The sequence below is a fragment of the Hirundo rustica genome, chromosome 2 (genome assembly GCF_015227805.2).
Source record: "Hirundo rustica isolate bHirRus1 chromosome 2, bHirRus1.pri.v3, whole genome shotgun sequence".
Lineage (NCBI taxonomy): Eukaryota > Metazoa > Chordata > Aves > Passeriformes > Hirundinidae > Hirundo > Hirundo rustica.
Window position 1 is genome coordinate 87,887,706 of NC_053451.1, and position 13,219 is coordinate 87,900,924.

At 42.5% G+C, this 13,219-nt stretch overlaps 1 protein-coding gene across 3 annotated transcripts in view; it reads right to left on the reverse strand.

Moving 5' to 3' along the window:
• Nucleotides 1–13,219, reverse strand: part of AFF3 (ALF transcription elongation factor 3) — a 329,088-nt gene that overhangs the window by 111,951 nt on the left and 203,918 nt on the right. For all 3 annotated transcript variants that reach the window (XM_040055430.1, XM_040055428.1, XM_040055429.1), the window contains exons 6-7: nt 12,031–12,067; nt 6,239–6,290 (exon numbers count right to left, since the gene is read on the reverse strand). In XM_040055430.1, the coding sequence (XP_039911364.1) occupies nt 6,239–6,290; nt 12,031–12,067 (89 nt within the window). The remainder of the gene's footprint in view (nt 1–6,238; nt 6,291–12,030; nt 12,068–13,219) is intronic.

Consider the following 13,219-nt stretch of genomic DNA (forward strand, 5'->3'; position numbering starts at 1 on the left):
CAGTTTTAAAGACCTCCATCACTGTGAAAAACACTGCCTTCATTCATCATAGTAGGGGGTTGTTTTCTTTCTTACTTTTTTTTTTTTTTTTTTTTTTTCAGGGACTGCAAGGCTTCTCTCAGAAACATCACAGATATAAATTAAAAGCCATTGACATATAGAAGTTTTTAGAAACAAAAAAAAAAAAAAAAAAAAGAAATTATCATAAAGTGTGCTATTTCATGTTGGCTCCCATCCCTTAGAAGTTGTGCTTCTCAGCAGAGCAGGGTCATCTGTGGCTCATGAGCAGATTGATATGCTCCAGGACAGCAGTGGACAGAGCCTGTAGAGTTACTAAAAGAGTTTTCACCAAATCACTGGCTGATGTGCCTGCTGCAGATGTCCTTGCCATCTAAAATGCCCACAAGCTGAGCTGTGAGAGGTAAGGATATTGCCCCAGTATCTTAATCTGAAAGCTAAAAAGTGGATTATGTCCCATAAAAGTTTGTGCAGCCCCTTTTTTTTAGGAACCAGCTTCCTCACTAGCATGGATTTCACCCCTTCCATTGTCCTCCAGGCCCATCTGTTAGCTATTTTCTGGTTCAATTGACTTGATCCATCATGGTCCTTTTGGCAAACAAAGAGAAGGATATTGAAGATGTACTGCTGGAGGGTTTTTTCCTCTGCAGCTTGAATGCTTTGTCCCTTCTCTATTTGCCATCTCTGCCTCCAGCTCAGCAAGACTAAGGCCAAATCCTTCTAATTTAAACTGTGTGACCCCTCTCCCAAGACTGAAACTCTGGGGAGAGGATGGGAGAACGGTGATGGGGCAGGAGCTGCCACTGATCATCAGGTCTGCAGGCACCAGGGGAAGGCAGCAGCTTCTGCTCTCCTTTCTCCCTACATGTTGCACTCCTTAGGACATTTACCATTTTCTACCCTTTCAAAGCCTGTCTTTGAAAACTTAAACTTCTACCCATTTCCTTTACTGTTCTGGGTGAGTAATCCTCAGCTTTTTTTACAGGACATTACATTTTTCAACACTTTGTACAAATATTAATGAGATAGTCTTCATGGTGGTCTAATTATTTTAGCTGGGGAAAAGCCCAAGGTTAACTTAAAATAACTTGCACCAGGGCTTTCAGTGAAGTGAGGTGAGATGAAGGCTACTCTTCCAACTCCCAATGTCCCATCAAGTTGCAGCTGTTGCCTGAGAGACTTAAGGTCCAGACCACATGTCAGCCAGATGTGAGAGGATGAGCTCCCTGAGGGCTAAGAGCTGGATGGTGAGCTGGCAGCACTTGCTCAAACTGATCGCCTGTATTTGAGACTGGTTCTCTCCGTTCCCTGCTGGCACCTCGTAACCCCACTGCCTCAGTTCTCCCATTGCAGAAAGGAAACCAGCAGGTGATTTTGGCTGTTGAATAAGCTGTGTGTAAGTAATAAGTGGCTGCTGTGTAAGCCACTCTGAAGGTACAAGGAGCAAGACAGACGTGAGGAAGAAAGAACCAACATGCAATGCTCATGCCAACACAAATGTGTCAAATCAAGCAAGAACAGCAGTGATGTTGCTCCAACATGATGTTTCCTTCCTGAAGGAGAATCAGGGTGGCAAGAATGATGAGCAGGTATTGGATGGACAAGAAACTGTAGCATTACTGTCTGCAAATGGGCAGCTCAGAAGCTGCTGACTTCAGTGCTGTTAATGAAAATCCCCCTGAGCAAACCATTCTGCACGTGATGCTGGGCACCAGTACAGGGAAGGAACAGAGCCAACAGCTATTTCTGCTGGGAAAAGCAGACAATCCAACACACACACACGCATGCACACACACACACACACACACCCCCCCCAATTGCTGTGATTCTCAGAGAGTATAAGCAAAGGACAAAACCTGCACAACTGCCATAAATTATAAAAGCCTCCTTCAATCTTAGTTAATTCTCTTGTAAAAAGGGAGGGAAAAATCTGGAGCAGCTCAGCAGGAAAACAATTGTGGGAGGGTTAATAAAGAGACAGCACGGAGGCATCTAGCTGCTAGCCCTGATATCATTAAGCAAGTGCACTAGAAATGTCGAGGTAAATGCATAGCAGTGAATCACAGCCAGGCATGATTAACCTTGGGTAGTCTGAACTGGAAATTCATTTACAAACACAAAGGTACTGAAGGAAGAACATCACAACAGACAGTACATGGAAAGTCATTCCAAGAGTGGGAGTCACGCTGAGCGCTTTGTATATCTGTGCCATTTTCTAATTATTGTCATATTTTGCACATGAGAAGATGGAAGATCCCAAACCCCCCGCTCAGGGAGGAGTTTCTGTCACCCTGCAAGGTCCTCTGAAACATGTGCACTGGTTGGAATAATTTTGCCTTGCAGGGAAGTTTTATAAAATTAAATGTTTTAGTTGCAACAATCTGAGGCTTACTGAAAGGACACATAGATTGTCAAAGACTAAAATCCTGTAACTGCAAATATTAAAGAATCAAAGACCAATCTTTCTTCATCCATAGCCATGTCTTAATGTGGCCCTCCAGACTGTGGTGGTAAAACCAGAGGGGGAAAAGATTTTAATAAAACTTAGATATTTCTAACAAAATTTGTAAAAGTTTTCTGACCTTTGAAAATTGACCCTCTGATGACAAAACCAAAAGAACAAAACATCACTAGATATTTCTGATCATTCCTAAAAGTTTGGAAATGCTCAGCAGAGCTATAACCATATGACCCATAGAGAGCTATATATATTGAGTAAAACGACAACAAAACCCCTTCAAATACAGCATGCTCATGGCTTTAAAAGCATTCAATTACAAGCAACATGAATCAACTGGGGAAGACTCCAGACAGCTTAACACTTCTGTACTGTTTGCACCTTTTATTGCAATTCTTCAGTGCCAGCTCAGGTGTGTATGCTGAATGCCAAGGCAGTGAAAGTCGTAGGAATACTGTGCAAAACGATACAGCTCTGCTTAGATTTCCTTCCCACTTTTGCATCAGTCTTATTTTCCTAAATCCATCTCTCTTATCCTTAGCTTTGCAATAACTGCCCTTATTCATCTGCCTCATTAGGATGCTGCATCAATTAATATGCATCATCTAGCGCCTACTATTTTTTTAATGTTTAATATTATTATCAGTGGAGAGCTATGTCGTAATGAGTCTATCTAGGGAGTCAGACATACAAGAAAAGCCCCTAGCATGATGCTGTTCCAAATGATTCCTGTACCCAAAGCTTCTGAACAGAGCACTACACATCCTGCTCTCTCAGTTTCTGTGCTCTCAGAGGTTACAGGCAGCACCTCTGGTCCTGGGGCTCCAGCTCTCAGGGTTGTGTTTGTTTTTGAGGATCTGGAGCCTGGTGGGCAAGGCATGAGAGTTATCTCGAGGGGAGATGTCATGTTAATGCTTGGTTCACAGACGCCTCACTGCCTGATTCAGGAGAGTAATCAACCTGTCCTCTGAAGCTGCATAAATAATGTTTGGATGGAGGTAGTATATCTGCACCAGGGATGAATTAACTGCCATTGAATCATATAAGCTTGGCTAGAATGTGAGGCTTGTAACATGCCTGAGGAAAATAAAAAAGACATTTTCAAGAAAAAAACATTAATTTAATCCTCCCCATTTTTTCTGTAGTTTTCCTCCAGGCAAACATGACTTTATAGGTTTTTTGTTGTTGTTGTTGTTGTTTGTTCCATTTTCACAAGGAAACGCTGATTCACAGTGAGGTGCATCCACAGTTTCTCCTAGTCAGGCCTGAACATGCCATCTCTCTCCTACATCAGTGTTGCTCCCTTTTAGCACCCCTGCCAGGACATGCCACCTGGGCTCCTTTGATGTTCTCAGGGGAGTGACACCTTGCAAGAGAGTACAGCCCTTTTACCCACAGGAACCCCTGGCTGCATTCGAGCCCCTTGCACAGCCCTGAGGCTCCCAGCTGGGCACTGCTGGAGCTCTTGCCCAGGCATGGTCTTCTCCACGTGCATCAGGGAAGAGAACATCCATCTGCAGACAGACCAGGCACACAGGCTCGCACATCCATGTGCAGGTGCGCACTGCAGGTTCTCCTGGCTGTGCTCCGTGTGCACAGGCGCCAAAAGAGCAGAGGAATTCTGTATTCGTGACTGCCTGAGACACCAGGGATAAAAAGCTGTCCTAGAAGATGGTGGAAAAGAGAAGAAACCCAGGGAAGGCCAACAGCAGGGCAGCATAAAGATAACTGGGGCATTGGCGCTACTTTCCTTCACTAACACTCACAGATTCTCTATTGAGCGACATGTACATCTTTAGTTTGCTAATGCCTTTTACTTGTCTTCAGTTTTTGATTTCTGGTTTTCTCTTCTACAATTCTCAGTTTTGTATCTCTTTCCAAAACCCCAACATTTGCAATTCCTTTTCCTACTTCTTAACTGTATCCCTCTCACTTTCTTCCTTCTCTTTTGACACAGCACTTGTTGGTTCCCTTCTTCTCATCTCCTTTTTTCTCTCCTGCCTCCATTTCTATGGAATTTCTCTAACTAGAGGGGCTTTTCGTTCCTGAAAGCTGTCATTTATCAACAGTAACCACGTGTTTCTGCCTCTAAAAATTGTTCTGGGAACCAGTGTATGCTGTGGGGTAGCCTTAGAATGTAGTAACAATTTAAAGATAAGCATTATAAATATACTCTATCTAGTAGACAGCACAGTTCCAGAAGGTACCTAGATCTCTTATTAGGCAAGGAACCTTTCACACCAAACCAGATTCTGACACACTGTATCACCCAGTATGTAGTCTCAAAACCAAACTCCAACCATATTGGGGTGTACCTCTGAACCCATATTTTGGGTTCAGAGATACCACTGTTGTGGTTCAGAAATCTTACAGGATTTCAATCTGATGAAGGAGAAGAAAAGAACATTCTTCAATAAAATGCTAACTAGCAAAAAAAACCAAAAAAAACCAAAAAACCTGTGGAGGATGGCTTATGTTTTACATATTGCTAAATATCAGTAAAAATAAATGTGTTCATTTCTCCAAAATACCTCCAGATGGCATTAAAACCCTTCTTCTTTTGGTCTTTATTGCAATATTATTTTTAAAAATGGTAATTATTGAAATAATTCTATTAAACATCCCCAGCAATCATACTATCAGAAGGCATAAGGTTGCTAATGCTTAATTCATTTAATAAGTTTGCCTAAATGTGCTTGCATACTATAATTACATTCCACAACACAGTCTGCAGGACAAGCCATTTCTTACACCGTGTCAAATCTTTTTCTAGATTAATTTCCAGAAGATTTTTAATGCGTATTTGCAGCAGAAATCGAAATGTCCCACAATAAATCACTGTTATTGTACCTCCTTCTGTGACTACTTTTGGCCATGTAACAAATGGTGACACCTCGTGAGATTTACGTGATATAATGTCCTGAATTTAAATAACAGGAATCAGAAAACATAAATTATGGGCCAGATGCACTCTTAAACTCACATGACTGACTGTTACAAGAACTTCCCTCTCTCAAATGGGATTAAAAAGGTGAATGGTTTTGCAGAAATTCATTATGCTCCCTCCTGGTAGTTATTAAAAGAATTCACTTATCTCGCTTACTTTGGAAGACTGGTGCTATTTTTTAATTTTTTTAACTTGCAGCCCATCTGTTTCATAGATTGGTTTATGTTGGCAAAACAATTCAGTCTTTTGTATACTAGAGTAAAAAATGCTAAAAGCTTCTATTGTTGCCCTAAAGTGAAGGTGAACACTGATATATTACAAGTGCCTGTTCCTATCTATTTCTTGACTTCTTTTGTTAATTCAAAAACATCAACAAAATCGTGAGAGACCAGAGATAACTGTAATTGGATTTCAAGTAATTCAGAGGTGAAGCTGCAGACTGCAGTCTTTTAAAATTACATCAGTACATCAAAGGCATATGTGACATGATGTTTTTTAGCAAGTGTGACAAATTCCAGCAGCATTAAGGTAATGTTGAAGTAAGGTTCTAAAGGCCAGCCTTGCACACCCACAAAAATAATCTCATATCTATTCAGTGTGATATGGAGCCATTTCACTTGCAAAGATTGCTGACTTACTGGCATGCAGAAGTTCTAGGAAAAAATTAATGTTTAGTCATTATCTAAAAAGCCGTTTTACGAAAAGCATCAGTGAAAAAGCTTTATCTTAATGAAAACAAACAAATTTTATTTTGCCCAACAAATCAGATAAAAACACAGCTGCCTTCTCCAATCTTAAACGCAAATGTGACTTACGATGTATGGGTTGCGCTTTTCTCTGGGGTCTTTGGCTCCACATCACTTTTCCCTTTAAAAGAGAAGAAGAAAATGACATCAGAAATGGGTCAGCATGAAAACTGCTCAGATGTGACACATCAATCCTTTATTCATTGCTAACACTGACCGCTCCTGCCACACACTGACAGCTGTGGAGGCAACCACAGGGATGCAGGGGCACTGCTGGAGCATTTGCAAGCAGGGGGTCAATCCTGACTTGACTTTTCTCGTCACTGACACGTGCTCCAGAAATGTCAGGCAGAGGAACTCCGCAAGAGGAGAGGCTTAGAGGACACAGGCTTTAGCAGGGACAGCAGATCCTGGAGCAATGGAAAGGATTTCTCTAGGGCCCTACAGCTCTTCTGTTGAGAGTGCACTCCATACAACATGCACTTGCTCCAAAACTCTGCTCCAGGAACAGTACTTATTTCATACAAAACACAAAACAGCATCAGCAGGAGACAGTAAGGCAGTGACCAGGCCACAGTTCTGCCAATGGATATTTTGGTTTGCATTCATTTTGATACATTAAGGATTTGATCTTTAGCTTCTTTAAGTGGGGGCTGGGGAAGCCCATTTTGCTATGTTGGCTTAGGCACTCAGTGCCAGGAGAAGTCAAGTACCAAACCTCTACCCTTGAGAAGCATCAGAGGCCCAAGGGATGCCTCTTCACATTTCCTTATGAATCACGTGGATCCTGGTATCCTAGCTTGTGATGATCCCCATCTTGGGTCCAAAAGAATCTATCTGCCCAACACAACTTAGCTACATAGCACAGACAGTGGGAGGCAGGCTGCTGGTAGGTGAGGTGGAACTGCTGAATCAGGCCCAGTCCTCCTCCCTCCTTTCTACCCCGCCACCAAAAAATAGTACAGCTGATGTTGTTTGCTTTAATTAATGTTTTCTGAGTAACCTGAGAGCTGCACTCCAGTGTAAGACTTCTGTGTAGCTCTACCATGGATTCAGAGGGTATGCTACTACACTTTAATCACCTTGAACTCGAATTCTTGGCCTAGTGAATGTACAGATGCTGCTCCTCTTGTGTGTCACTGGATGCTAATAGCTGTCTACACAAGAGTTTATGTTGCCTAGCAGACAAGGAGGCGCAGAGGTTGAATGTGACTGGATATCTTTTTCTCCATTACGTTTTAATGAGCTGTGTTAAGCCAAAATCAACCTATTCCTTCTGAAAAAAAATGTGAGAAATTCTTATTTTGGTCAGGCTGTTTAGGTGTTGCCTGATGTGCTGCTCATTGCGTTGAGTGGGTTTTGGATGGGTCCTGACCTAGTCCATGCACATGAGCATTACACATCACTCATTTGCTGCTGACAAAGACCTCACCCTCAGTTTCCACAGAGCAGCAGCTGGAAGTGCACCTCTGGAAAACTTGCTGTTGCCTTCAGAAGAGGCAGGATTCCGCTAACAGTGTTCTTCCACTGCTGTACAGAAGGAAGCTGAAGGACACTCTAGACAGTGACCTTCTGGAGGTAGGTGTCTTGTAGTGGAAGCTCTGGGTATCGCAAACAGCTTGACACAGCGCTTTTAGATCTCATCCTCCCCTCTGGTAGGGTTTGTGTCTACTCAGCTGAGGTGCCTAGACTTTACTGAACAGGATGGGGAAAGCTCTGGATGACTTTAAACCCACCAATGCCCTCATGGACCTCTAGGGAAGCTCAGCATTCCCTGTAAGAGGACAGCTAAAGCCGCTTAAAATTTAGGCATGAACAGGACATCCACACAGGATAGAATACATCCACTCCATAATCTCTAGGCCACCCTGCACTTTCAGCAAAGACCTCAGAAAGGCTTTCCAGATGGTGAACTTGCTGTCTAGGAAGCCGTTGCTACAATATATGTTTGTCAGCCTTACGGAGCCTGGAGCCCTGGAGCTCATCTGCATTATGGTAATTTGGAACAAGAAACCAACAGTAACAGTTGGCAAATATTCAAAGATTTTCTATTTGTAACTTGGGTCTTTTCTAAGTGATGAATTATTACCATGAACACTGGTTTGTTTGAGTGCGAGAGGAAATATGGATTCCTGAGTGCTTTGCCAGCAGAGTTCACATCAGTTCTACTTTCAGCAATGTGTGTTAATGCAGCAACAAGGGAAACAGCATACGTACTGTGAGGAAACAGAATGTCTGTGATTTAGCCAAACTGGATATTAATGGATTACCCTACCGTAAGCATTTGTGGCTGCTTTTATGCTAATTGTCACTTAACATGCTTGTGTGTGCAGAGGAAGGATGAAGCCTGTACAGATGGTAGAAATGCATCAGTCCAGCCTATCAGAGTAGAAAATCTGGCCATTAAGGCTTTATCAGTTCTTACCAACTTCATTCTCACTTGACTGAATCTTAAAAATTTTACAAATGTGTGTAGCCTAAGCATGGTTGAATGTCACAGATATGGTATAGATGATATTTTTTGATAAGAGTATGTAAAAGATAATTACCTGTTACAATAACTTGGCTTTTTTACACTCACTCTTGGCCAGATTAAGATTTGCTTTTGATTTTTTTATGTAACCTGTCAAATGCATGCAGATACCATTGTGGGAGGCTGGCATTTGCTGAACTACTAAATCTTCTCTAGTTTTGACTTTTTCTTTTGCAAAATTTGTGCCAACCTCTGTTTTTCTTAGCCTTTTTGGAATTAACAAAGAGCCTACCCACCTTTCTGTGGGATTGCTGTTGGCACCCTTTGTTTCAGATGCTATGCACTGTGTATGTTTACTGAAACAGGTGTGTGTGTGTGTGTGTCAGTGGGTGTATGCAGAAAACACACAGTGGAAACAGTCAGTCTACAGAGCCTTAGCCACAGAACTGGGAGGTCTTTGCTAGCTTCTGCCTCATCTCATCCTACTTCTTTCCCAGCTTTTTTAGATACAAGCAGAAGATGTGTCCAGATTTCTTGAATTTCAAAATAAATTTCAGATGAACTTTTGTAGGATTTCCCCTGTTGAATAGTGGGTGGCCAGAAAAGGAGTTCTCTCCTCTGGAATTTTGGTGAATCACTCAATCAGATTAAGTTTCCCTTTCTGGGTAACAGGGATAAATTACATTCATTGTGATGGAGTAGCATAATTTCAGCTATTATGAGTTTTTAAATGCTTTGATTTCCTTGTGGGGGAAGGATGACAGAAATGCAAATTCTGTCCATGAGAAAGACAATGTTGGCAGCTGCAATAAAACCATGGCAAATGACAGGCTCAAGAGCCACTCCAAAGAAGTCAGGGTGCAATGGGAAAAAACAGCTAATTGGGACTCTGAAGATGTGCACTTGGATAACACAATAAATTGACCATTAGAGTTCTTTCTCACAGAGTAATTTGCTAGCGTTTCCTGGCAGGACCTGGGTATCCCATGGAGTGAGGAGCCCACACTGGACTAGGTGTGCGGGCGGGACCTGTGCCCCTGTGTGGGACCCATGCCGGGAGCAGCCTGTTCCTGAAGGGCTGCAGCCTGTGGAGGGGACCCATGCTGGAGCAGTTTGTGAAGAGCCAAGGCCTGTGGGAAGGGCTCATGAGAAGTTCATGAAGGACTGTCTCCTGTGGGAGAGAACACACACTGGAGAAGGGAAGAGTGTGAGGAGTCCCCTCCCTGAGGAGTGTCAGAGACAAGGTATGATTACCTGACTGCAGCCCCCATTCCTTGGTCCCCTGCACTGCTGGTGGGGAGAAGGTAGAGAATCTGGGATTGAAATGGAGCCCAGGATGAAGAGACTGGCGAGAGGAAGGTGTTTTTAAGGTCTGATTTCATTTCCCATTGTCCTACTCCGATTTGATTGGTAATAAGTCAAATTTATTTTCTCAAGTTAAGTCTGTTTTGCCCCTGACAGTAACTGTGAGTGATGTCTCCCTGTTTTTATCTTCACCCACGATCTTTTTGTTGTATTTTTTCTCCTGTGTCCAGGAGAGTAATAGAACAGCTTTGGTGGGCACATGGTGTCCAGTGAGGGTCAACCCACCCCACATCTTGAATAATTTCTTTGCCAAATTTCCCTTGAGTTTGACATACAGGACTGGTAAAGTCTGTCTCATTCTAACTGTGTTTTATCTGGTATCTTATTCCAGCACCTCCACAGGAATTCTCATGGATACAGCTCTCAGAGACAGTCAAACTCTCTCTGTGATGTTAGAAAAAGTGTCTGGGTGTCCGACAGTGACCCTAACTTTTGCCACCAGTGAAGAAAATATTTCTGCATGGGTCCAGCTGTTCTTTGGTTTGATTGCCATCAGCTAGGCAGAACCAAGTGTAGCTTCTGCCCAGCTGCAGATTTTGCTGAGCAGGATGAATGAGGAGAAGAGAAACTGAAGGTATTGGGGCGTGGAAGGGATGGGGGAATAGGAAGTGAAGTGGGGTCGGAGACCACAGGAGTAAGAAGCAGGGAAGCGTTGTAAGGTCATAGGATCGATTTTATAATACACAGGAATGCAGGTCTCATTAAATCTGCAGAACAATCTATTTTATTTAAGTGTTGGAAGAAGGAAATACTCAGCTAAGACCAAAGATGGCCAAATACTGTGGCTTCTGATGTCATTGCAAAGCCCTCAGCTCAGCTGGTGTGTTTGTCATGCTTGTGCCTCTGCCTGTGTTTGCACAGCCCTCTCTATTATGGTCCTTTCATGCTTCTTTCTCTCATTACTGTATTCATTATTTTCTGACAGAACCGCATACCCTTTGCCTTTTATTATTTCCTTAGTGCTGGTACTTGCAGCAATATCAAACCAATGCCAGCAATTAAGTGACACCACTGCATGTTTCTTCACAACATTGTCTTCCTCATGCTGACCTTTCCCCACTGAAGAGCCACACCGTTTTAAAAGCCTACATCTCCTAGTCTTGTCTCTCTGGATGTCTTTTCCCTCACACAGTGCGTGACCAGACCCTTTCAAAGCCCTAGCTACAAGCTCAGGGCATTTTTCATCTTCAGTCACAGCCCTGCAATTTGCAAACAGGGCTCTGTGTTGGCTGACAGGTCAGGAAGCTAGCAAAATAATTCTTTTGGTTGTGGTGATTTTATGTGGAAAGCAGGATAGAATCATGTATTTTTAATATGCAAGACAACATCAACAAACATCAGAGGTGTCAAGGGAGAGGATTAATATTTTGTTTCACAGAACAATTCAATCTTCCCATTCAATACAGATGCTAAGTTTTTTACCATAGCTAAATGTAATTAAAGTGCTACTGATCTGCACCACGATTTGTAACCTGGAGTCCACTGGAAAGCCCTGAGCAGAAGCCACACAAGCACCCATCACCCCCCTACCCACACTGCCAGCCAAAAAGACCCACGGCCACAGGGTCTTTGAAACGTTATCTAATGTTAGTTTGGCAAGATTTATGTAGCTTATTACTGTGCAATGGCCACCAAATATACCATTGCGTATGAAAGATAAATGATAACAAGTTTTCTTGTATAATTTTCTGGCAGTCTGGATCTGACTGTGCAAGTAGGTCAGCTCTTTTCTGGCTTTCCAAAAAATCCCACACTTTTTCTCTTTCAGTCTTTCTCATTTACATAATGGAACAGCCATAATGAAATGAAAACTTTTTGTTCTTCCCAGGCAACCAAAATAGCTGACATTTTGATGGTCACTCTCCAGTTCAGTTCTCCATATTTGTCCATAGCTGAGTACTGTCTGCTGAGGCTCTGTGCTGTCCCAGTCTGCCACTGATCACTTACTTCATCAGTCATTTCTTTTTCAAAGTCACTGTCCATCACCCCACCCAATGAAGGCAGGAAATGAGTTGGTACTTACTTGTATTGCTGTGTCCTGTAGATCCCTGTTGTGACTCCTACAGTAGTAACAGAAAAAAGGGAAGGTGTATTATTTTTTCAGAAATTTTTTTGCTGCAATACTTACTTGGACATCACCTTAACAGTACAAACAACACTGATGACTGTTCATTTGGTTTCCAAGTAATTTTAATTTAAAAAAATAAGTCCAATATTTCTTGAAAAATCCATTAATTCTTAGGCTTGTAAACTTATTTCACAACAACCCTTTAATTCCTTGTATAGCTGCTACGACTCTCCTGCTCACTATTCATGTATTGATCAGCCAAAACTCGTCTATTATCTTCTACAAGTTCAGATGAGAAGACAGAGGAAAGCCAATATTGTTTCATGGACCATTGGATTCCTGAGGTAGTAGCACAGCTGGTCTTTTCTTTTCACATCTTGACATTGACAGCATCAGAGAATGAAAATACAGACTAGTTCTGGGTCCCTGAGATTACAAGGTCGACCTTGTATGACAACAGCAATATCTGTGAATGTGGTGCAATAAATCAGACCACTTTTCCCTCAAGTGCAAATCTTAGCTCACTGTGTTTTACTCACAGAATTTGTTTGCATTGATAAAAATATTTTTTAAAGCCTCTAAATACAAAACATAAACCATCCCAAAAAGATAATTAAATCAAGGGAAAAAATAATACTTTGCCATGGATAGCAGCAGGAAAAGTATCCTGTAGGTAACTCTGCTTCTGGAAAACCCAGACACACACAGAATACCACCTGATATCCATGCTGCAGGTGCCACTGCAGTTAAGGCTGCTGAGGGAGGCCAGGCACCCACAGGAACACATGTGGTCATTTTTGGGGAGGAATTGGGCGCTGAAGCGGATCCCTGGTCCACAGAGGCAGAGAGATAAGCCAAACACACAGCTCATGGAGGGAGGAGCTGCAGGTCCCCAGAGAGTCAAGGACGCTCTGACTTGGTCGGGCTGAGATTGTGCTGCTGAGTCACTCAGGAGAATTCCTCATAGAATTCTCAAGAGCTTCTTGGGCCCTCTAAACAGAGGTTGGCTGGATAGCAGACCCTGGCATCTTGAAGGCTCAGCTGATCAGAATCCCTCTATCTGCACATTTTGCTCTGTCCAGACTGCATGGCTTTGATCTGTAATTTTAATACCATAATACACATCTAAAACTCACTTCCATCC